General features: G+C 42.6%; 1 protein-coding gene across 1 annotated transcript in view; it reads right to left on the bottom strand.

The window, feature by feature from the left end:
* The window catches only part of LOC145414157 (uncharacterized), a 139,178-nt gene that overhangs the window by 83,560 nt on the left and 30,618 nt on the right, over positions 1-25,000 (bottom strand). Inside the window, exon 4 of the mRNA XM_080283723.1 lies at positions 3,551-3,620. Within this exon, the coding sequence (XP_080139849.1) occupies positions 3,551-3,620 (70 nt within the window). The remainder of the gene's footprint in view (positions 1-3,550; positions 3,621-25,000) is intronic.

Genomic DNA, 25,000 nt, shown 5'->3' with positions numbered 1-25,000 from the left:
CTCTTCCTCCGCCCCATCCCTCCTCTCCCAGCTTCCTCCCTCCCTCCCGACGTACCTGCATCTCTCCCTTCCTCATCCCTCCCCCCTCTCTCTCTCTCTCGCCAGTCATGCACCTCTCCTGCAGCGCATGACCCCAATCCCCCGCTCGCCCCACTTTGAGTGAGAGAGAAAGAGAAAGAGAGAGAGAGAGAGAGAGAGAGGGGGGGGTAAAGCATGTACGAAAGAATATGGTAATGTAACATGATGCAAAAATAAGTATACAGAGAGAGAGAGAGAGAGAGAGAGAGATCCTGTTACTGCCTTCTAGTCTTCCTTCGTCAACAGTATTTCGGGAAGCCTTCAATACAGCCCATCTTCCTCTTCCTTCTCTTCCTTCACTCTCATATACTCTCCTAGTTAACAATAGCCATCAATATCTTCGCTTTAGGGGATACGCGTTGTAAAGGGTTAATGATTAAATCCCTAATATCTGCGTAAGTCACGATAATTTGCGTAAGTTAAGATATTTGCGTAAGTTATCTGCGTGGTTCAAACTACTTGCACTTGGATAACTGTAAAAATAATACCGGAAGAAGAATTGCGTAAATCATGATAATTACGTATATTACCTGCGTAAGTGGAGATAATTGCCTGAGAGGATAACTAAGTGTAAATGAAAATAATACAGTAAGAAAAAATAATTGCGTAAGTCAAGACAACTGCGTAACTCGTAAGCGCCCTTCAAGGAGGTGCTTGAGACACACTTGAGACTTGCGTAAGCCTCTCAAGGAAGCTGTGACGCCTTGTGCTTCTCTCTCTCTCTCTCTCTCTAAGTTATTTCAGAGCACGCCACATAACCCTTTCACCTCGAGGATGTTTTTGCTAAGTTTTAAAAATCATACCGGTAAACTGACAGAGAGAGAGAGAGAGAGAGAGAGAGAGAGAGAGAGACTCGGGATGAATTACTATCTTCCCAGCATCAATTAACGCTCGATCTCCGTTTTGAGATAATTGCTGTATCATATTAAAAAAACAAAGAAAGAAAGTAAAAAAATAGGAAAGCAAGAGCCCACGACACAAACACACAACCATACCGTGACCTGCGAGTATATGGGTGCGATTTGTAGGCGTTTGTGGATTTGAAAAGGGCCGCCATCTTTGTTATGACGTCACGGCCACGTTTTCTATGATGGCTGTTTTAGGGGAGGTTTGTGATTATTGCTACTACTACTACTACTACTACTACTACGGTGTCTGATACTACACGCCTACAATTATCACTATCACTACTACGGCTACGACAAACCTACTACTGCTGCTACTACTACTACTACTACCATTGAGGTGGAATTTTGTGTGTGTGTGTGTGTGTGTGTGTGTGTGTGTGTGTGTGTGTGTGAGAGAGAGAGAGAGAGAGAGAGAGAGAGAGAGAGAGAGAGAGAGAGAGAGAGAGAGCCTGGCCATGACCATGTTAGAAATATGTCACACGAGGTCACGTTTCTCTCTATCGATCTATTTCTATCTATTTATCTCTCCACCTCCTTTTTCTCACTCATTCTCCGGCTCTATGTAACTATTTTTCCCTATTGCCTACCTCTTCTCCCTCCCTCCCTCCCTCCCTCCCTCTCTCTCTCTCTGGTGTGAAGGTCAAGAAGTTGGTCACCTGCCGCTACCGAGGTCACGGGAGAGAGAGAGAGAGAGAGAGAGAGAGAGAGAGAGAGAGAGAGAGAGAGAGAGAGAGTGTATGTGTGTGTGTGTGTGTGTGTGTACTGCGCGCGTCTGTAGGGAAGGCCAAGGTTGAGTAAGAGTGTGTACGTGTTGCGTGTGCGTGCGCATGTGTGTATACCTGAGTACGTGTGCGTGTGTGTGTGTAGATCAATAACACGATGAATACTGAAAGATAAACAAAGAAACATCTTAATCTGATGAGAAAGTAAGCAAGCAAGTGAGAAAGTAAGCAAGAGAGAGAAAAAGAGAGTCAGTGTCAGTGACCTCCCCCGCGAGTGTAATGGCCTGACCCGACCTTAGCTGACCCCAAGGCCGCTCCCGAGGCCACTGCCAAGGTCACAGGTATTGATCTAGCTCTACCCCCCCCCTCTCTCTCGCTTTTTTCTTTATTTCCACACATTGTTCCCCCGTCTCGTGTTTTTTTTTTTATTTCCACACATCGTCCTCTCTCTCTCTCTCTCTCTCTATTATTTCCACACATTAACTATCTCGCCTTCTACTTTGATGTCTGCTTTGAAGTTATGGTGCTCTAAGAAACAAGGCAATAGGGGCAAAGGTAGGGGGGATAAAAAAAAAATAATCTAAGTTACAGTGCCAGTTAGAAATGAATTGCCTTATAAGTGACGAAACGTGATATGGTGACGAAAAGGGGTAATGGTGAAGAATCGGAGTGGTGACGAAACAGAAGTGACGAAACAGATTATGGTGACGAAAAGGGGTTGTGGTGACGAATCGGAGTGGTGGCGAAACGGGCGTACCCCATTCCCTCCAACGTAAACAAACACTGAATTCAATCATCTCTTTCAATTTACGAAAACACGCCAATAAAATCTTAAATAACTCCGAATATGAAAAAAAAAAAAAAAAAAAATCCTGAATCACGCGCAACAATAAAAAATAAATCCAAAAATCGGGGTCAAGGGATTTCAAGGGATTTTTTTTTTTTGTCTTGAATGTTGAGTTTCCCGCCATAACGTAAACCCATCTCAGCCTTCACCCAAAATCCTCCTCTTCTCTCAACATACGTGAATTATTGTGTTGTTTTGAAAGACCCATTAATAAGGACAAGATTTTTACTGATAAACCGAAAATAGCTGAGATACATTAAAAGCTGAAGTAAATAAAAAATGAAAAAAGAAAGTGCTGTGCCATCATCCCCGACTGCGACAAGTGCTGCTGTGCTTGAGCTTCTGTGCTGTTCTGGTGCTGTTTCTCTCTCTTGCATATCTTATAAATTCCTTCACGTGTTTTTTTTAGCACATATCTACTGTTTGCTAAAGGGTGTGTAGCAAGACTCACTTTTTAAATTTTTTTTTATATATATACCGGTACTGTATACGACATGCACGAATTCGTAACCAGTGAGTGTATATGTATTTGCAGGAGTGACAAGACCCACCACCCTCTTTTGCTGTCCATATCCTCTGTATATCTTTAAGCAATAAGTATTTCAACACGTGAAACTAGAATTACGTCATCCGAGAATCCCCGTTTTCTCTGATGCCTAAAGCTTCTCCGTTCTCTATAACAAAAACTTGGGCCAACTTTCTTGATCTTAATTTCTCTCTCTCTCTCTCTCTCATCGTTAAATCACCCTTTCCTGAAATCCAAAAGAAATTACACGGCTTAAATTCGAGTCTATAAGAAAGAATAAGATGGGGAGGAGGTGGAGGAAGAGAGATAAGGACATTGACCACCACGAGAGAAAGAGAGAGAGAGAGAGAGAGAGAGAATCTGAATCGAAATCCCACCGTTAAATCGCCGGCATAAATTCGAATCCCTCACAGGAAAACACACACACACACACACACACACACACACACACACACACACACACACTCACCTGGGTGCGGTAGGCGGGAGGCTGCCTGCTGTAGCTCCCCCAGCGCCTTCAGGTGAACCTCACGCGAACTCTGAAACAACCACAATCATCATCATCATCATCGTATTCATCATCATTATCATAATCATCATCATCATCACCACGCAAACTCAGAAATCATCACCATCATCATCATCGTGTTCATCATTACCTGTATCATCACATTAGTCATCATCATCATCATCATCACGCAAACTCTGAAACCATAATCATTATCATCATCACCATCACTTCATCACAATGAGGGGAACTCTGAAATAATTACCACCACCATCATCATCATCATAACATTATTAATTCTCATCATCCGCATCCTATCCCTTTTCATCATCATCATCATCACATCATTATTCATCTCCATTATTACCATCACCGTTTTAACAGTTAATCAACATCAGAGAGAAAGAGAGAGAGAGAATGGATCGAGACAGAAGAATGTACTTACATAAGGGAGAGGGAGGGGGAGGGAAGAAGGAAGAGGCAGAGGAAGGAAGGAAAAAAGGAAGAAAGAGGAGAGATAAGAGGCATAAAAGAGGAAAGAGTAGAGGAGGAAGATGGGTAGGAGGAAATGAAGGAAGATGGGAGGGGGAGGAATGGGAGAGGGAGAGAAAGAAAGATGCAAGATAAGGAGGAGAGGTAAGAAATGGGGGGAAGGATGTTAGATAAGAAGAGTAAGATAATGTTGTCTAAAGAATCTTATCTCAAACACACACACACACACACACATACACGTGAGCTGTACCCTACTTATCAAGACTGCGCAAATACACAGGCAACTCAATTATCTTTTACCCTTACACACGCGCATATAAATACACACACACACACACACACACACACACACACACACACACACACACACACACACACACGTGTACACATCCGAGACTGCGCAATTATACACAGTTATATCTTACACACACACACACACACACACACACAGTCTGGAATCCTCATCCCAAAAACCACATAGATAAGACTGATAAAGTTCAAAGGACCGCTACAAGATGGATACCAAGCTTAAGGGATCTAAGCTACGAAGAAAGACTAGAAAAACTGATTCTACCTACACTACAGGAGAGAAGGAAAAGAGGAGACATGATTATGCTATATAAATGCATATCAGGGAAGAAGAAAATAGACATAAATGAATATATAACCTATGGGGAAGCATCAGCAAGAGGACACTAAAAAAAAACTGCATAAAAAGAGAGGTGATAAAGACGTAAGGGAATTTAGTTTCCCAAATAGGGCAAATCTGTGGAATGCACTATCGAATGAAATAGTGTGTGCCAAAACAATTCATAAATTTAAGGATATGTACGATAACTAATCCGGGACAGTACGAGCTTGACTCATTCCCGTAAAGATACAATTAGGTACGAACACACACACACACACACACACACACACAAACGTAATCACAAATAAGTATCAGCAATCAACACACAATAAACAAAACAAGTATACACAACAAAATCGTACACAAGAGGCATCCCTAACTGATGACGTCACTGCTAATATTGCACAGGATAAACAAAAACAACATCAACTGCACACCCACCACCACTCAACATCATTCACAATGCCCTCAACATTACAGAAGCAGCCAATATCATCACCACCGCCACAACATCATCAACACATCGATCAAAACCACTGCCACCACCACATCAGCATCAACACCACCACTATCACCACATCAGCATCAACATCACCACCATCACCACCACATCAGCATCAACTCCACCATCACCACATCAACATCAATCCCACCACCACATCATCAGCATCATCACCACTACTATCACTACATGAGCACCAACACCACCACAACATCAGCATCACCACCAACACCACCACAACATCAGCATCACCACCAACACCACCACAACATCAGCATCACCACCAACACCACCACAACATCAGCATCAACATCACCACCACCACAACATCAGCATCAACATCACCACCACCACAACTCTCACCATCCTCACCCTCCCCACACCACCACAGCACCCCTCACCACCACCACCACCACCACATCTCACGCCACACAATCGTTATCACAAATGTAGGTGGTTGTCTGATTGCCTCGTTCGCCATTACGTTTCTCTGAGCATCTTGACCCCTCTCGTTACAAGGGGGGCAATTTGAGGTCATATAATTACGACCCAAGCGATTTTGTTCCATTCTCGCCGTGAAGAGGTTGAGGGCCGTATCGTATGTCTATCGTGGCTGACAATTTTTCCTTATTATTATTATTATTATTATTATTATTATTACTACTACTACTGCTGCTGCTACTATTACTATGATTAGCTATTACTACTACTACTATTACTATTATTATCATTATCATTATTATTAGTGAACTTATCGTGTTTTACTATTTAATTCCAGCCACTGTACAATGCTTTTATTCCTTTACCAGACGCCTCTGCAAATGAGTTTACCTTTCACCAATCTTCAAACTGCAATTACAACACACACACACACACACACACACACACACACACACACACACACACACACGGCTAATCAATAGAGCAGGTACACAATCACTTTCAACTACATAATCAAGAGGTAATGACTGACTGAAGATTACGAAACAGTCATTAGGCACAATTACGACTGATGAGAGGTAATAAAAACAGAGAAGATGGCGAATTTCAAGTCATTCTAGTTAACTAATTCCACAACCCAATCGAATCAGGAAAATGTAATTGTATAATACAGCAATGACGTTAAAATTAATAAATAAATAAGTCCAATCCAGGAAAACGTAAAAATATAATTCTTTTACACAAGAATTTGTGAGTTCAAATCACCGGATGTAAGGACTGACAACATTAAATTACAGAACAAGAGTACAATACTACACACACACACACACACACATGCAGGAAGTAGGAATCAGCCAATAATCACACAAAAACAAGCACATACACACACCTCTTGCAAATCACACAAAAAACACGACTGGGAACAAAAAACATGCATACAAAAAAACTAATAACACATACACGTAACGCTACATATCCAGAAACAAGGACATAAAAGCAAAAAAAGAAAAAAAAAAAAAAAGGGGAGGGGGGACTCAGTTTACACAAGTCCCCTCTCTCTCTCTCTCACCCTCCCGCCAAAATAAAGAAAACGGAGGAAAAAAGTATGGCCGCTTCCTGTCTCCCCGTTATTCAAAAAATCTCACCCGTTTGGAGGACGACGGGGAACGGGCTGTCTCCTGCTGTCCCTGTCTGCTTGATCTGGTGCTTCTGCTGTTGCTTGTGGACTTGGCGTTACTGTTACTGCTACTTAGAGCCCTGTGGCGACTGCTTGAGATGTTGTTTTCACTGCTACTTTTGGCACTCGAGGATTTTGAGCTACTGCTAGGAACTTTCTGACTGCTGCTCCTGGTAGCAACCTTACCGCTATTACTTGATATTTTCTGGCTACTGCTTGATATTTTCTGGCTACTACTTGATATTTTCTGGCTACTGCTTGATATTTTCTCAACTTCTGGCCAATCGTCACTATACATGTCATAACCAAATGTTTTGGGGCCACTACCTCTAATGCCAGTGATGAGGACGCCATCTTTGTTGTCGCTGATGCTCGTAGCTGATATTTTCTGGCTACTGCTGCCTATTTTCTCGCTACTGTTTGCTGTTTTCTGGCTATTGCTCGCTATTTTCTGGCTATTATTCTCCAGCTTCGGCCTCACTTCACTATACAGGTCGTGGTAACTAGATTGAAGATCACTCCCGCTAAAGCCACTGAAGAAGCCGTCTTTGTCGTTGATGCAAGTAGGACGTGGTATTTTCTGGCTATTGTTTGCTATTTTCTGGCTATTGCTTGATATTTTCTGGCTATTACTCTCAAGCTTTGGCAGAACTTCGCGGTCACTCCCGCTAAAGCCGCCGAGGAAGCCATCTTTGTTGTCGTTGCTGCAAGTAGGACGTGGTATTTTCTGACTTGTGTTTGCTGTTTCCTGGCTGCTGTTTGCTGTTTTCTGGCTATTACTCTCACGCTTCGGCCTCACTTCGCTATATAAGTCGTAGTAACTAGATTTAAGGTCACTCCCGCTGAAGCCGCCAAGGAAGCCATCTTTGTTGTCGTTGCTGCAAGAAGGACGTGGTATTTTCTGACTGTTTGCTATTTCCTGGCTGTTTTCTGTTCTCTGGCTACTGCTCGCTATTTTCTGGCTATTATTCTCAAGCTTCGGCCTCACTTCGCTATACACGTCGTGGTAACCAGCCGGTGGATAGGGGTTAAGGTCACTCCCGCTGAAACCACCCGTGTTGTCGTTGCTGCATGTAGGACGTGGTATTTTCTGGCTATTGTCTGCGATTTTCTGGCTACTGTTTGCTGTTTTCTGGCTGCTGCTCGCTATTTTCTGGCTATCACTCTCACGCTTCGGCCTCACTTCGCTATACAGGTCGTGGTAACTAGATTTAAGGTCACTCCCACTGAAGCCGTCTTTGATGTTGTTGCTGCATGTAGGACGTGCTATTTTCTGGCTATTGTTTGCCGTTTTCTGGCTATTGCTTGATATTTTCTGGCTAATATTCTCATGCTTCGGCCTCACTTCGCTATACAGGTCGTGGTAACTAGATCCATTGGGGAAGCCATCTTTGCTGTCGTTGCTGCAAGTAGGACGTGGTATTTTCTGACTGTTGTTTGCTATTTTCTGGCTATTGATTGCTGTTTTCTGGCTACTGCTTGATATTTTCTGGCTATCATTCTCAAGCTCTGGCATAACTTCACTATATAGATCATGGTGGCTCGATTTCACGCCACTCCCGCTAACGCCGGTGATCAGCACGTCATCTTTGTTGTGACTCCCGCTGATGCTGGTGATCAAGACGCCATGTTTCCCGCCATTTTCCCCGCTTTGCTTCTGCTTCTTGTCGTAACTGCTGCCCTCACTGTCCCTCCTGCCCTTGCCCCTTATCCTGCTGAGGTCTGGCAAGGGGTACTGCTTTTTCGCACTGCTCATGCTCTCAAATTCGTGGTTGGTGCGGGAGTAATGGGCCCTTGGGAGTGCAATAACAAAGTCCATATCCTCCCAGTAGTTATCGCCATCCTCGCCTGCTGCCTGCTTACCGCTACTCACTGCTACGTCCCTGCTACTGCTGCTTTTGCCGTTCCCGCTACTTTCCATGTCCGTCACTGCGAGGCTCCTGCTACGTTTGAGCGGCATTGTGTTACTTAAAGGAGTTCCTGGGTATCTAAAACTTTATGAAGTATACTTTTAAAGCTAATATTATCTTCTTGGCTGCCTCTCTCTTCCTGAAGGTGGAGGGGGAGGGGGGAAGGCTTACAGTGGCACCGCAGATACAAATATAAACGAACAAAACACACACACATAGACAGAAATGATTAAAGAAACAAATACACAATTGGAAATATGTATCTACAAAACAGAACATAAACATATCTACCTATATAAACAAAAGAGAGAGAGAGAGAGAGAGAGAGAGAGAGAGGGAGAGATAATAAGATGATGGGGCAAGAAATGAGGGAGGGTGAAAGTGAAGGGAGGAGGTGTGGGAAAGATGGGGGAGGAGAGAAGGAACAGGAGCAAGAGAGAGAGAGAGAGAGAGAGAGAGAGAGAGAGAGAGAGAGAACGACATACAGGAAGACAGCAAGTAACTACCATTCTAAAAAAAAAAAAAAGAAATCAAACAATTAGACAGGATGACAAGACAGACAGACAGCTATGGAAGTGCGGTAGATAGATATGGGTGTGGTAGATAGATACAAGGAAGTAGGTTGGTAGGTACAGGTAGATATCCAAATACAAAGGTACAAGAACAGATAGATAAATATGAAGGTAGGTAGATAGACAGACACACAGGTAAGTAGGTAGGGTGGAAGATACAGACAACCAGGTAGGTAGGTAGGTAGGTAAGTAGACAAAAACAAATATAGGTAAAGATACATAAATTCAGACAGACAGACAGGCAGGCAGAAACACTGATAGATACACATGCAGATGGATAGGTAGGTAGGTATGCAGACAGACTGATAGATAGCCAGATAGATAAACAGATACCGTAACTATATACATGAGAAAAAGAAAAAAAAGGCCTTGAAAAATAAAACACAGGTAATAGGAGATGACAGGAGGGAGGGGAGAGAAAATAGAAAGAATAAAAACAATAATTACGATTAAATAAGGGTGCAGGTGACTAAGGCAGACCTGATTATTGCCTCACGCCCGCTCTCTCTCTCTCTCTCTCTCTCTCTCTCTCTCTCTCTCTCCATCAATCACAGTCACGGCCGAATAAGACAAACTACCTGAATTATTGCTTTCCAGTCCTCCACATTTCAGGGGATACGAACAGTGAAATATCGCTATGCACCCACGCCCTTGAGAGAGAGAGAGAGAGAGAGAGGATGGTACTGTTGCTGTCAGATTTCCCTTGTAACCTCTCTCTCTCTCTCTCAAATTCCTTTCACTACACTCGCTTTCTCAACTCGATTTGCAAGCTTTCTCTTTCCTTCACCCCCTCCACATTCTCTCTCTCTCTCTCTCTCTCTCTCTCTCTCTCTCTCTCTCTCTCTCTCTCTCTCTCTCCACTAGCTCTCCTTCACCCACTGATCCCTCCACTCTTTCCACCAGTCCCTCCCTCCTCTCTCTCTCTCTCTCTCTCTCTCTCTCTCTCTCTCTCTTATTTTTCACTTGAGGGAACTGGACCACTACCAATACTTCATCACTAAGTTGTCGTTGCATAAAATTACACGTGTCAGCGATAAATCTGGAACGAGTCTCCTTGGTTACTAGTCAAAATAACCCTCCAATATGATTACACCTGGCCTCAAATAAGCTAAAATTAGGGATCTTTGTCAGGTTGTAATATTTTCGTTGCATAAATAAACTATCTTACTATCTCACTCTCAATTCTCTCCTCATGGCCAAAGAAATTCTGTTTTGAAATTAAGTGAAATGATGTGATAAAGAGTTTGTTATAAAAAAAGAAAATAAAAATGATGTGCTTTTTTCATTCCATAATTTTTAAATCAATAAGTAAACAAGAAATCCTTCGAAAATTTAAATACAGAGGGAGGCTGGAAACTATTTTTTTACGAGTTAATAAGATATCGTTTTTTGAAACTTAATTAAAACCACCTGAATAATCCCTGTATCCATTCCTTTTTCACGCACACACTCACCTCTTGCACACACACACACACACAAACACACACACACACACTTTTTTTTTTGTATTTTCTATATATGATTTGTCAGTGGTAATATTGCGACACGCGGTACAGGTGAGGTGAGGGTTAAGGACTTGTGCCCGTAACAGGTGGTGAAAGGTGTGTGTGTGTGTGTGTGTGTGTGTGTGTGTGTGTGTGTGTGTGTGTGTGTGTGTGTGTGTGTGTGTGTGTGTGTGTGTGTGTGTGTGTGTGTGTGTGGACCCTGTGATAAAGATAACTTGTACTCTTTGCTACTTTCTCTTAACCCACTATATTTCCTCCGTACCTCTCTCTCCAGCATCTCATACAATAAACTTCCCTCCTCTCTATCAATCCATCTGTTGCCTCTAATAATTTCCCTCGTTCCTGGAGAGAGAGAGAGAGAGAGAGAGAGAGAGAGAGAGATTAATGGACACTGATCTAGGACGCAACAGTCGGGTTTACTTTCATCAATAAATTTCTCTCTCTCTCTCTCTCTCTCATAATTCAAACAAACTTTCATCTATATTTCCCCCCTTCTCTCTCTCTCTCTCTCTCTCTCTCACACACACACACACACACACACACACAGTTACAAGGACAACCCCCGCACTTTCCCCGTCCAAAGACACCCACATATACCAAGCAGTCACCTCTGGCCTGTTCAACTCAGTCGCCCATAAAATATAAAGAAAACGGCTACTAGATCGAATTTCTTTTTTTAATTTCTCTCTCTCTCTCTCTCTCTCTCTCTCTCTCTCTCTATGCGTACGTGTTTTTCATCCTCTCTCTCCATTCACTTTCATCTTTTCTCGTTTTACCTGTTTTTCTCTCTCTTTCGTTTTTTTTTTATATTTCTGTTTTTTCCCTTAACTTTCGCTCACTCTCTCTTACTACCTCTTAAATAATTTTCTTTCACTTTCCAGTCCTCTCTCTCTCTCTCTCTCTCTCTCTCTCTCTGTCCATTTCATCTTTTATTCCTTTCTTGTTTTTTCTTCCCTTTGTCACTGTCTCTTCAATTATTTTTTTCTGACCTCCACCCCTCTCTCTCTCTCTCTCTCTCTCTCTCTCTCTCTCTCTCTCTCTCTCTCTCTCACCCAGTACTGACACAATAACCCTCCCGCTGTTGCAAGGTAATTTAATTTAAAAAAAAAACGGATATTTTAGCACGGTAGTCACTTCACCGATTCACTGTTAGTTTCACCGTTGTTTTTAAATTCAAGATGTCAGTTTAACGGCTAATTCAACATCTTTTATAATTCTACCTTTAAATAGTACCTGTTAATGTCACTGTTGTTACGTCCACACCTCTGAAATTACACAGTTTCACCGTTAATATCACAGTTGTTAGATTTCTACCGTTAACAGTATCACCTATTAATTTCACCGTCGTTAATATTTCTACCGTTAAAATACGTTAATTCCAACGGTGCTTAATTCTCTACCGTTAAAATACCGTTACTTTCACCGTTATTACAATTTCACCGTTGCTACCCTTCTAACACGCAACAGTAACAACACAGAGCATGCATAATACCTCTGCTGTCACCGTAATCACTCTATCCTTCACTATACATCATAACAGTATTCACATCACCATATCACCATCCCGGCCACAGTATTCTTCACTATATCCCTTCGCTACCACGCCATCTGTTTCACCATATCGGTCACTGTACATACTTTGACATCTTCCCTTCACTATACGGTGATGAAAAACTGTTAAGTATTTCAGACTCACTATTAATATCGAGACATTCGTTATCATCACCACCGTCATCATCATCATCACTACCATCACCACCACCACCACCATCATAATTATCATCACCACCATCATCACCATTATCACCACCACCATCTTCATTATCATCATCATCACCATTGTCATCATTATCTTCACCACCACCACCATCATCATCATCATCACCATCGCCATGCAGACTATTCATCATTATCATCATGCAGACTTATGCAGTCACTATCATCATCATCATCACTATCACCATCCCCTCTCTCCGATGAAAAACTATGATGTCACCACACCATTCACTATAAACATCACCGTGTCACCATTCATTTTTCATCACCACACAGTCCCTTCATCATCACACAAACGCCATCATATTCTTCACCATATCTCATTCACTCTTCATTATACCGTCGCTTGAATCATTTGTATACAATATCCTTCATTATCACCATATTCTTCACCATATTTATTCACCATATCACCATATCATCGTTACATCCCGTCCCTTCACTACACTGTCCAAATCCTTCACTATTCACGCGTCTGTATCACTATCCTTTACACTGTTATTCACTGTTTCACTATACCGTCACTATAAGGCACTATACACATCCACACAGTCACTATAGCAAGAGTGAGGTGTGTGCGTGTCCGCGTGGGAAGGGTAAGAGCAAGACTAGACTCTGTGTGTGTGTGTGTGTGTGTGTGTGTGTGTGTGTGTGTGTGTGTGTGTGTGTGTGTGTGTGTGGTGGGGAGGGAAGGTGTAGACTGATAACTGAAGGTGGGCAGGTAAGTAGGTAGGCAGACAGGTTGGTAGGTATATAGGTAAGTAGGCAAGCAGACAGGTAGGTAGGTAAGCTGGAAGGTAGGAAGAAAGACAGGAAAGTAAGCAGGTGGGTAGGTGGGCAGGTAAGTGGGTGGGTAGGTGGGTAAGTATAGATAATGAGGCAATGACAAGGGGAGGGGAGGGGGAGGGGAGAGAGAAGGTTGAGAGGTGAGGGGAGGGAAAGTGGGTGGGTAGGAAGGAGGTAGAGGGGAGGAGATGGAGAGATAAGGGAGTAAAGGAGAGAGAGAGAGAGAGAGAGAGAGAGAGAGAGAGAGAGAGTCAAGGCTGAACAAATGTCATGAACCGACCTGAGATTTCACATACATACAGACACGCACATACATACATACATACACGCACATGCACTGACAACACGCACACAGGGTTGGTCACATGCACATCTACAAGGACACACACACACACACACACACACAAAATAGTCTCATACACAGAAAATGACAATAATACACATCCTTCCTCTCTCTCTCTCTCACACACACACACACACACACACACACACACACACACACACACACACACACAGGGGCAGTGTCCTTGGTGGAACTGTCCCATGCCCTGTGAAATATTATATGTCCCTGATCTTTTCACACCTTGACTCCTCCCTCACTCTCTCTCTCACCCTTCACCCTCACCCTCCCTGCCACTCCCTCACTCCTCCCTGCCACTCCCTCACTCCTCCCTCCCACTCCCTGCCACTCCCCCAATGCTCCATCATTCTTTGTCATTCACTAATTTTCCTTTTTCTCTCTCCTTCTCTCCTTTCTATAATTTGTTCCTCCTTTACTCTCTCTCTCCCTCCCTCCCTCTCTCTCTCTCTATCCGTGACCCTTCCTGTCTCCCCCTGACCTTCCCTGACCCCTTAAATGCATCCACCCTGACCCCCCCACACCTCCGTCCTATCTCTATCCCTTCCTTACTTTCCCTCCTTCCTTCCTCTCACTCTTACACATACATACACAAAAAACACAAACACACTAACATTCCCACACACACACACACACACACACACACACACACTCACAGATAACAGGAGGGTTGGTTTGGCGTCGCAGAAGATAAGAATGATAGAGAGGGTGGAGGAGGGGGGAGGGAATCAGGAGAGGAACTGATGATAATATGAGCTGCAGAGAGAGAGAGAGAGAGAGAGAGAGGAGGAGGAGGAGGGGAGGGGGAGTCCAACAGTTTCTCTCTCTCTCTCTCTCTCTCTAATCTTGCTGTTATCAATAAACACTCCACTCAAGGAAGTAAAATCTTGTGAGGTTATTATAATTTATCAATACATGTCTTATCTATGGTATTTTTCAACCTCTTGTCTTTGTTATTGATAGAAAATTATGCTTAGAAACGCAGAAAGTTAGGGAAGTGGAGGGAATTTTACTACTACTACTACTACTACTATTACTACTACTTTATATTCCATTATTACATTACTATTATAAACGGAGAGAGAGAGAGAGAGAGAGAGAGAGAGAGAGAGACACACACTAACACTGGTAACTAATAAGAAAAACCAGTGAACTGAATATCCTTCCATTCCCGTCAAGTAACTGGATACCCCAGCCAAGGTTACCCACATACCCACCCACCTGCCTACCCACCAGTCCACCTACCTATCCACTCATCTACCCATCTAACTACCCACCCACTTGCCTGCCTACTCGCCCACCCAGCCAAATACCTACCATCCATCCACACCCACTCACTCATCTACCTGTCCACTAAACTCCCCTACCCACCTAACCTTCCATCTACCCATCTGCATTATCTACTTATTGACCCACCTACTTCCCTACCTACATACTCACCCACCCACCTACCGCCCTATCTACACACCTATCCACCCACCTACTTTCCTATCTGCATACCTACCCACCCACCTACACAAAATTCCCACCCACCCTTCTTACCTCCATTCACAAACCTACCTACCCACCTAAGCCACCCCCCACCTGCACACACACCACCTCAAAAACCCACCTAACCCACCTACACAGTCTTAAGCCAGTAATTCTTATATCACAGGTGAGAATCCAAGAGTGTTTAGGAGCAATATTACTTACTACGAAGATTACAGGTGTCTGGGGTTTATCAGTTTTATTGCTCTTGCATCAAGTTTATTTCTCTGCCTATTAGGTTTATTTCTGTTCTTATGAGTTTTATTTTATTTTTTCTTATCATTTCCATCCTCTTATCTGTTTCACTTCTTTTCGTATGTTAATTTCTCTTCCTATTAGTTTCGCCTTTTCCCGTTTTGTTTCATTTCTCCTCTTACCAGTTTCATATATCTTCCATCAGTTTCATATCTCTTCGCCAGTTTCATTTTCCTCACATAAACGAGAAAAAAAAACAACAACTCGTACTGCATGAAATTCCGCGGAAAAAAAAAAATGGGTAGGCCTATTTGGGTTCATTTTTCCAGTACACATATGATGGGGGCTATGACACACACACACACACACACACACACACACACACACAGAATCATTCTCAAACGTTCTCTCTCTCTCTCTCGCCAACGGATCAATTACCCTGCATCCATTAGGTAATTTAATAGCTGCTAATTCTCTCTCTCTCTCTCTCTCTCATCCAGTTCAGTTGATGGCCAAGTGTGGTTTGACTGGAGGATCGAGCTGACTAGTAACCAAGGAGACTTACTGCCACCTCATACCCAAGACTCATCGCATTTCCTGTAACCCTGACTCAGCCACTCTTGTAATGCCAGCTGCCCAGTGCCGTCAGATGAAAACAATATACCTGTCCACTTACCTACCCACCCACCCACTAGTCCACTTTCACCCACTTACCGTTATCATTCAATTTATTTTTATTTAATTAACCAACCTACACACACACACACACACACACACACACACACACACACACACACACAGACTTCACTTTCACAAACCCACCTACTCACCTTACCTACCTACCTACTCACCTAACCTACCTACCTACTTACCTTGCCTACCTACCTACCTACTTACCTACCTACCTACTCACCTTACCTACCTACCTAAATACTTACCCACCCACCCATCCACCTACCAACATTCTCAAAAGAAAAGAAAAAAGGACAGGTTACCGTGTGTGTGTGTGTGTGTGTGTGTGTGTGTGTGTGTGTGTGTGTGTGTGTGTGTGTGTGTGTGTGTGTGTGTGTGTTTTGCAACCTTTCAAGATCTTGCAACTCATCAACTGGAACTTACCTGGGTATGTGGAGGGGGGAGGAAGGGGGGGTAGGGAGTGGAAGGGGGGGGTAGGGAGTGGAAGGGGAGGGGAGAGGGGAGAAGGGGAGGGAAAGTGAAGGGGTAAGGAAGGTGTATGTGGGGGGGAGAAGGAGGGGGGATAAGGGAGAATTTGGGGGTTAGAAGGGGTGGGGGGACGGGATGGGGAGAGGGAGGGCAATGGGGTGAATGGGTTGGAGGAGGGGGAAGGGTAGCTCGTAGAAGGAGGGGGAACAGGTGGGGGGTTATTGGAAAGGAGGAGGAGGAGGAGGAGGAGGAAGGCTGACAGGTTAGGTATAATATTTTAGCCTATTCATTATTATAACTCAAATTCTCTCTCTCTCTCTCTCTCTCTCTCTCTCATACTACTCGTACTTCACACGATTTTAAAACCCTACTTATACTTTTTACTTCCACACTCACTTAAAAACACGATCATAAATAGGAACATTATATTTAACAAGTAAGACACAGAAAAATGCCAGGCGTGTCTTTCAACTACTTCATACACGCTGGAGAAAGATATAGAAGTTTACCATCCATATATAAGGGATAGAAAACGTACCTAACACTAGAGAAAACGTAAAGATTTAGGAGTCACTATGTTCTTTTCTCATTTCATTCAATATTTACCTTCTTTTCCTCGCTACATAAATTTGAATAACCACGGGGTGAAGTGACAGGCTTCCCATTTTACATAAATCTGAACAACCACAGAAAGCAAATAATAAATACCCGGTAAATAAATAAATAAAATAACCAAGGAAAGATGTAAGCAAGGGAAAACTCATCTCAATTCCATATTAACCACACAAAATAATTAACACGGGAATTAATTGCACTATTCTCTCAGCCCATAGTCATCCCCGTAATTTTGGTGTTGGTCTGAAGCTAATTTCATCTGTACAAACACATGTTTTTCTATAACACCTGCGTCGAAATCCAAAGTTAGATGAAATTATTTTTTTATTTAGGCAGGAGCAGCCGTGGTTCAGTGGGTTACGGCGCTCTGACAGAAGGGTGGGAGGTTCGAGTCTACCCAAGGGTCACTGGAAGACCTCAGGAAGGGCATCCGGTCATACAGTGCTACACGCTACAAAACCAAAGGCCTCACTACCCAGGGGCAACGCCTTAGCCCTTATCGAAAAAAGGGGACGAGGTAAAACTTAAAAAAATAAATAAATAAAAAAAAAATAAGAAAAACAAAAGTATGTGGCCAGGAAGAAAGTCACGTGCTTTACTCTACCAGGTCACCGTCTGAGTTCCTGCCTGGTATCTGAACTCTGACCCTGACCTTTGATCTACTGTTTGAAAAGACGACGGGATTCTTGAGCCGATATGCGGAAGGCTGTACGCTTAGCACAATCCCTGACACAGACCCTGGGAGCTGATGGGTTAATATTGGCCGGAAAATCAGCAACAGCAAAGTCTACCTATCCATCTATCTAATGCCAGACGCCTTAATCACGTCAGGGGTGGCCACAGTCAAATCGCCTCATTGTCGCCCTGTCCCCCGCCATTTCACTGCCTTGCTCCCAGCTCACACCCCCCTCTCTCATATACCTCTCCACTCAGCAAAGTAACAGGAAATAACATTAAGGGAAAATTAGACAGCATAAGAAAACTGATAACATTTGCAACAAACAAGTTATCGCAAATCATCTAACCTGCAATCTGTGGTCAGGGAGGGGGGGCAGGACTGCAACGGCCCCCACTAGCCTAAGGTGACTCATGCCCGAGGTCAGAGCGGGTCACCAGGGGGTCAAAGGGCGCACCAGCCTCCTCTCTGCGCCACCATGCAATAAATACATAAATACAACATAAATACATAAGCTACATGCAAAAAATAAGTAAATAAATAAATACAACAAATTTACAAGCTACATGCAATAAATAAACAAATAAATACAATAAATACAATAAACAGTAAGCAAATAAAAACAAACACTAGCCGGAAAAAAAATCGTATTGGAGATTAATAAAACCTTAAATACGCAAACGAAACATTGTCGCAAGCAAAAAATAATAAACCAAAAATAAGAAAAAATATATCACGTGAAGCAGCCAAATACGATAAATAAAAGTGAAAATTAATAGGCAAAGTAAACAAGAGAAAACAAAATCTGTGATATTTAATATGCAAAATAAACCAAAAACAGTGAAATTAAATAAGCAAAAACAAAATAAACAAAAGCAAGAAATATAATAAGCAATATGGAACCGCAACACCAGATCAAAAAAAATAATAAAATAAAAACGTAAATAACAAAAAGCATCACCAGTAGCTAAGCAACATGACAAATAAACAAGACAGCAAGCAATACCGATAAATGATAAACACTACTAACATCTCATACGCAATTTACACAAAGCACGTAAACATATCCAACCAAAAATAATACTACCAATTAACAGGTACTACTCAAAATAATTAACTGCAAAAATAAAAATTACAGAAAACAATTATAAGCAAAAAGAAATACCGGTACATAAATTAATAGAAAAGCTGTACGATCTTTTCTTCCTTCCTTTCTTTCTTTTTCTTTCTTCCTTTCTCTCTTTCTTTTTCTTTCTTCTTTCTTTCTTTTTATTTAGGTCTCGTAATATATTTTTAAAGATGACCTAAAACTGAAATTTATTATACCAGTTTCTAAGAGGTTTATTTTTTCTTAATTACTGCATGACCACACAAACTTCTTGCCATTAATTATATACAAACAGAGGGAGAGAGAGAGAGAGAGAGAGAGAGAGAGGGGGGGATAGGTGAGGAATGCAAGGCGTCTCCATGATTACTTAGGCTCTTAAAACACAGGCTGCTTGGGAGACGATGATGATGATGATGATGATGATGATGATGTCCTTGGTGAATGGGCGAATGGAGTTCCTGTGGCTCTATAAAAGAAATAAAATATGTAAAAAGCTGATTTCGTGTTGACCTGAATTTTCTTATATAACTCTCAATCTCTCTCTCTCTCTCTCTCTCTCTCTCATAATTACGCATACTATATTAAACTGGCACCATCTTAACATCCCCCCTTTATAATATTTAAGCTTACTATATTGAACAGGATCATCTTAATCACCCCTCTCTCTCTCTCTCTCTCTCTCTCTCTCTCTCTGCACGTGCCCTCCCCACACAGCAAGAAGCAGTTAGCATTGAGGAACTATGCCCGACGTACTCAAACCGCCCTAGTTCTTAGCGTGCGTAAATTGCCACTTTAGATACGGACAAGGTTAGTGGGTACAAAGGCGAAAGGTGTGGGGGATGATAGTATACAGGGCGTCCCAGCAGGAAAGGCTGTAACTCTGGGAAATAATAGATGAGGGAATTCTATGCAAAATGATAATAATAATAATAATAAACTGATATATCGACATTTTCGCCCACAAGGTCATTGGTGTTCGTAGCTGTGTATTGGTTGGGATTTGGACACACCAAAGTCACACCACACCACATCACAACCACACCACACCCCACCACAGCAGAGGTCGTTAACAAGGGCTGGTAACCACAATCACCTAATTAAGAGCACACCTAATTACCCTACACCACTAACCCATATTTACACTTACACTCCCATCCACACACAGACACACACACCCACACACACACACACAAAACATACCCTACATAGTCATACATACATACACAGGCTACATTTTTCTAATTACATGTATACCAAGAAATTCTCACAGTAATGAAAATAGCCCACATCATACATACAAAAAGACAGACATCCATAATACATACGTCGACCACCTACGGTACATACATACGTACGGTCATACTGTACCATACATCTATATTAAAATGATCAGATGTCTGTATGTTTGTTGGTATGATGGTTACCGTAACACAGCAAAAACGGCGCAACGTAGTGCAGTTTTTGTTACAGCAAGGTACCGTTAGAATGCCCCAACCTGAAGAATAAAACAATTTCCAGTTCAATCGGCCACCGGTTCCGGAGTTAAGACTTATTTCTGGCCTTTTGACATCAAGAGCAGGCCGCCGAAGGGGGTCATTTAGCGAGTATCTTTAGTATACCCAACTGCCTATACATACAGATATTTCGTATACTGACCACACATACATAAATCCATTCATACATGTATATATAGGTATAAGCACACAAACATTACAAGTTCAGTTACACATATCAACGTAGGATGATGATGATAAGAGGGATGTAATAAAAAACAAAATTATAGTTAACTGCACCCCATGACCTTGCACCTCCGCCGCATAAGAAGGGGAAGAAGAAGGAGTGAGATATGAATTCGTGCCATTAGTCTTCTGCCTAAAGAGTGTGACGTAGTGATATGACGCTATAAAGACGATGAAGTTCCGGGAGATGATGATGATGATGATGATGATAAACAAGCATCGAAATACGGGAGAAAACACACACACACACACACACACACACACACACACACACACACACACACACACACGCACATGTACACGCACTACATCCCTTGTGACACACATATGGTGACGTAAAAGTGAGGTGAGGTGAGGTGTGACACTTTTCCTCCATCCCTCCCTCCCCCCTTTCCTTCTCTCCATCCTTCCATCTCCCCATCCTTCCTTCCTTCCTTCCTCATCACACATTACAAACAGTACACCACAGCACACACTACCAGCACCAAACCACACCACACAACACATTAACAACACCACACCACACATTAACAACACCACACCACACATTAACAACACCACACCACACATTAACAACACCACACCACACATTATCAGCACTACACCACATCACACCACACATTACAAGTACATTACACAATTCCACACATTACCAACATCACACCTGACGGCACTACACATTAACATCACCAACACCACACCACATCACTTCACCAACACCACACTAAACCATTTCACACATTCCCAACAGCACACCAAGCGGCATATCAAACTGACAACAGCATTTGACTCGCCTAACACCTACCACGTCTTCATAACACATCATGGCGTCGATAAAAGCATAACACAACACCCTCACAACACCACACCTTCACCGACCATCACAACACCCTCATACCACCACCCTAACACCACCACCTACCATCATAACACTCTCATAGCACCACCCTAACACCACACCTCCACCTACTGTAATTCCTTCACCTTGACTTGGCTCAGATTTTCGTCCTTTTGCAGCTTATTTCACGTAGCTCACTGGCAGAAAGAGACAACACTACACCTCTACATCCACTCCATAGCACTTCTTCGTGACTAGCGCCCTATTCTAAGGTTAAATTCTTGATATAACTCAGCATTCAAGAAGGAGATATGACAATTTTTGGCCAAGTTAGAGTAAAATGGGTATAGTTCTTACTGTCATTAATTAAGACGTAACTGATAGATCTAGAAGAAAGTTTTTTTTTTTTTTTGTGGGACTTTCAGAGGCAGTGGCTAGTGATATTTTTGCATAATTAATCACAGCATCGTCAGTTGTTTTAATAATAGCAAAGTTTTATTGAAGATTTGTTTCAACTGATTTTTCTCCTTACTGAATGAACAAACAAATCTCTCCACCCCCACTCTCTCAATAATAGTTTCATATAAGACAACTTGTTGACTCGATATTTGCTTACTGGGTGTACAAGAAAACAAATCTCTCTCTCTCTCTCTCTCTCTCACCATCAAAACGATTTTATTTAGGTCAGGAAGTAAAGAAAAGGTGTTGCTCTCATACAGGTAAAGGCACCTTGACGATAGGGGTAGCCGCGGCGGGGGTGGGAGGGTTCAGGTGTGTCTAGAAGTGCGCTGTCAGGTGCGGTGGCGGGGGGGGGGGGGGTTCTTCAGGTGTCTAGAAGTGCTATCAGGTCCTCTAAGATCTAATTAATATGTTAAAATCTAATTAATACTGTACCTATATTATAAGACACAGGTAATATCGTTCCTCTGTATTACCGTACCTTTGATCTCAGACACTATAACAACTTTAGGTCCCTACAATAAAACACAGTAGAGTATAGTTTGGTAATAGTCTAACAGTACCATACCATACATCACACCATACCATTCCACGGCATCATCACCACACCACACCACCATCACATCATACCACACTACCCCACACCACCATCACCATCATCACCAAACCACATCACTCCACACCACACCACCACCACACCGGGTATGACAGGGGCCATGACACTGCAGCTCCGAAGGGGGAGAGAAGGAGGGGGTGTAAATGGTGGGGGTGCTGTTATTTGAGGGGCAAGGGGGATTGGGGGGGTGAGTTTAAAAGGATGGGGGTGAGGGGGGGGGCAGTGAACTCCGGGATTGCGTGACGACTTCCTTACCTTACCGTACTTCCGCATTCCGTATTTCACTTCAGACATTCATCCTTCCTTCCTTCCTTCCCTTCTCCTTGTTCTTAATTCATTTCTTCCTTCCTTACATATATCAGTATTTCCCTCTTCCCTCCCTCCATCTATCAGTATCTGCTTCTATCTTTCTGTCCGCACTTCCTTCGTCCGTCCCTTTATCTGTCTTTCCTTTCCTTCGCTCCCTTTATCTGTACTCCCTTCTTCCTTTCCCACCCTCCATCCTTCCCTTTTTACATCCTTCTTTTTTTCCTTTCTTCCTAACCCCCTCCCTTCCATTCTTTCTTCTGCTCCTCCAGTTTTCCCTCCTCCTCCATCTTTCCTTCTCTTCACCTCCTCCATTCCTCCCCTTCTCCCTCTCTGCTTCCAACCCTCCCTCTGTTCTTCCTATCTTCTGTTCTCCATTCTCGTCTTCTTTTCCCTCCCCTCAGTCCTCTTCCTTCCTTCTCTCTGTGTTCCCTTCCTTCCTTCCTTCCTCCTTCCTTTCGTCACTTCCCTCCATGTTCCTTCTCGTTCTTCCTAGTTTCTACTCCGCCCCCCCCCCCCGTCTGTCTGTTTGTCTGTCTGTCTCAACCGCTGACTTAATTTTTAACTTCATTATTAGCTTCGCTTGCGCCGGTGCCGTCTCTCTCTCTCTCTCTCTCTCTCTCTTAACCGCTATCTTAATTTTTACTTTTATCGTTAAAGTCACTCACACCGGTACTCTCTCTCTCTCTCTCTCTGATGACCAGCACAACGCAGAGAAACCCCACCAAAACTCAATCACTCTTCCCTTCGACCAGGCCCACAGATTTCACCAGATAAAAAATGAATTACTTAAGTCACCCCATCAGCATTTTCTCTATATTTCGTTTTCTATTTATTATTATTATTTATCGATTTTTTTTTTTACGGGTGACTGCACATAAAAATACATACATACATATATAGACAATTCGTGCACACACAATAGTATATAAAGAGCCTATACAGATGCTTGTTTACACACACACACACACATACACAGCCCTTTTATGAACAGGCTTTTATAATTATAGTCTTACACACCCACAGACACAGACACACCCACACCCACACACATACTCAATCGCACACTCAAGCATTTGCCAGTCCTGAATAACACACACACACACACACACACACACACACACACACACACACACACACACACACACAGTTATCCGGCTTTCAACAATTATCAAATTCTTTTACTTTCAACCCAAAGATTTTTTTTTTATATATACTCCTAATCCCAACTGAAAACCGCAAAACAAAAGACTGATAAATATAATGCAACTTACGCTATACAAACATTATTATTTCTCTTTTATTTTCTTTCTATTCTTCTTTCCTATTTCTTCCACTCCTCCTTCCCACCTCTCTCTCTCTCTCTCTCTCTCTCTCTCTCCTCCTACTTTCGTTTCATCCTTCCTTCCTGATTTCCCTCCCTCTTCCTGCTTCTCTTTCTCCCTTCCCCTTCCTCTCTTTCTTCCTTCTTTTTTTCCTTTCCCCCCTTCCTCTCATCCTTCCTTCCTTTCTCCCTTCCACTCATGCTTCTTTCCTTCCTTCTTCCGTTCCTCTCATCCTTCCTTCTTCCCTTCCTCTTATCCTTCCTTCTTCCCTTCCTCTCATCCTTCCTTCCTTCCTTACTCTCATCCTTTCTTCCTCTCATCTTTCCAACCTTCCTTTCCCCCTTCCTCTCCTTCCTACCTCCTGCTCCTCCTTCCTGCCTTCCTTTCTCCTTTCCTCGTATTGATGCACACAATCATCGTAATTTTACTTCAAGCGATTAGAAAACATTCCAGGCATTTTGTTGCAAGGAATTCAACTACTTTATTCTTCTTCTTTGCAACTGTAAGAAAACTACAAGATTGCAATACTTTAGGCCTCAGCATAAAGAAAGAGCATACCACTGTAAAATCCTCTGTGTCTCTATCTTTACCTAATTATCTATACGTATATCTATGTATCTATCAATCAATCTGTCTATCTATCTACATTTGTATAAACATCTACCTATTTATCAGTATCTCTATCTATTTTTT

Source organism: Coenobita brevimanus, chromosome 98 (genome assembly GCF_032717465.1).
Source record: "Coenobita brevimanus isolate Jiangsu-jjx chromosome 98, ASM3271746v2, whole genome shotgun sequence".
NCBI lineage: Eukaryota > Metazoa > Arthropoda > Malacostraca > Decapoda > Coenobitidae > Coenobita > Coenobita brevimanus.
Note: the sequence above shows the minus strand (reverse complement) of the source record. Positions and strands in the feature narration are given on the sequence as shown.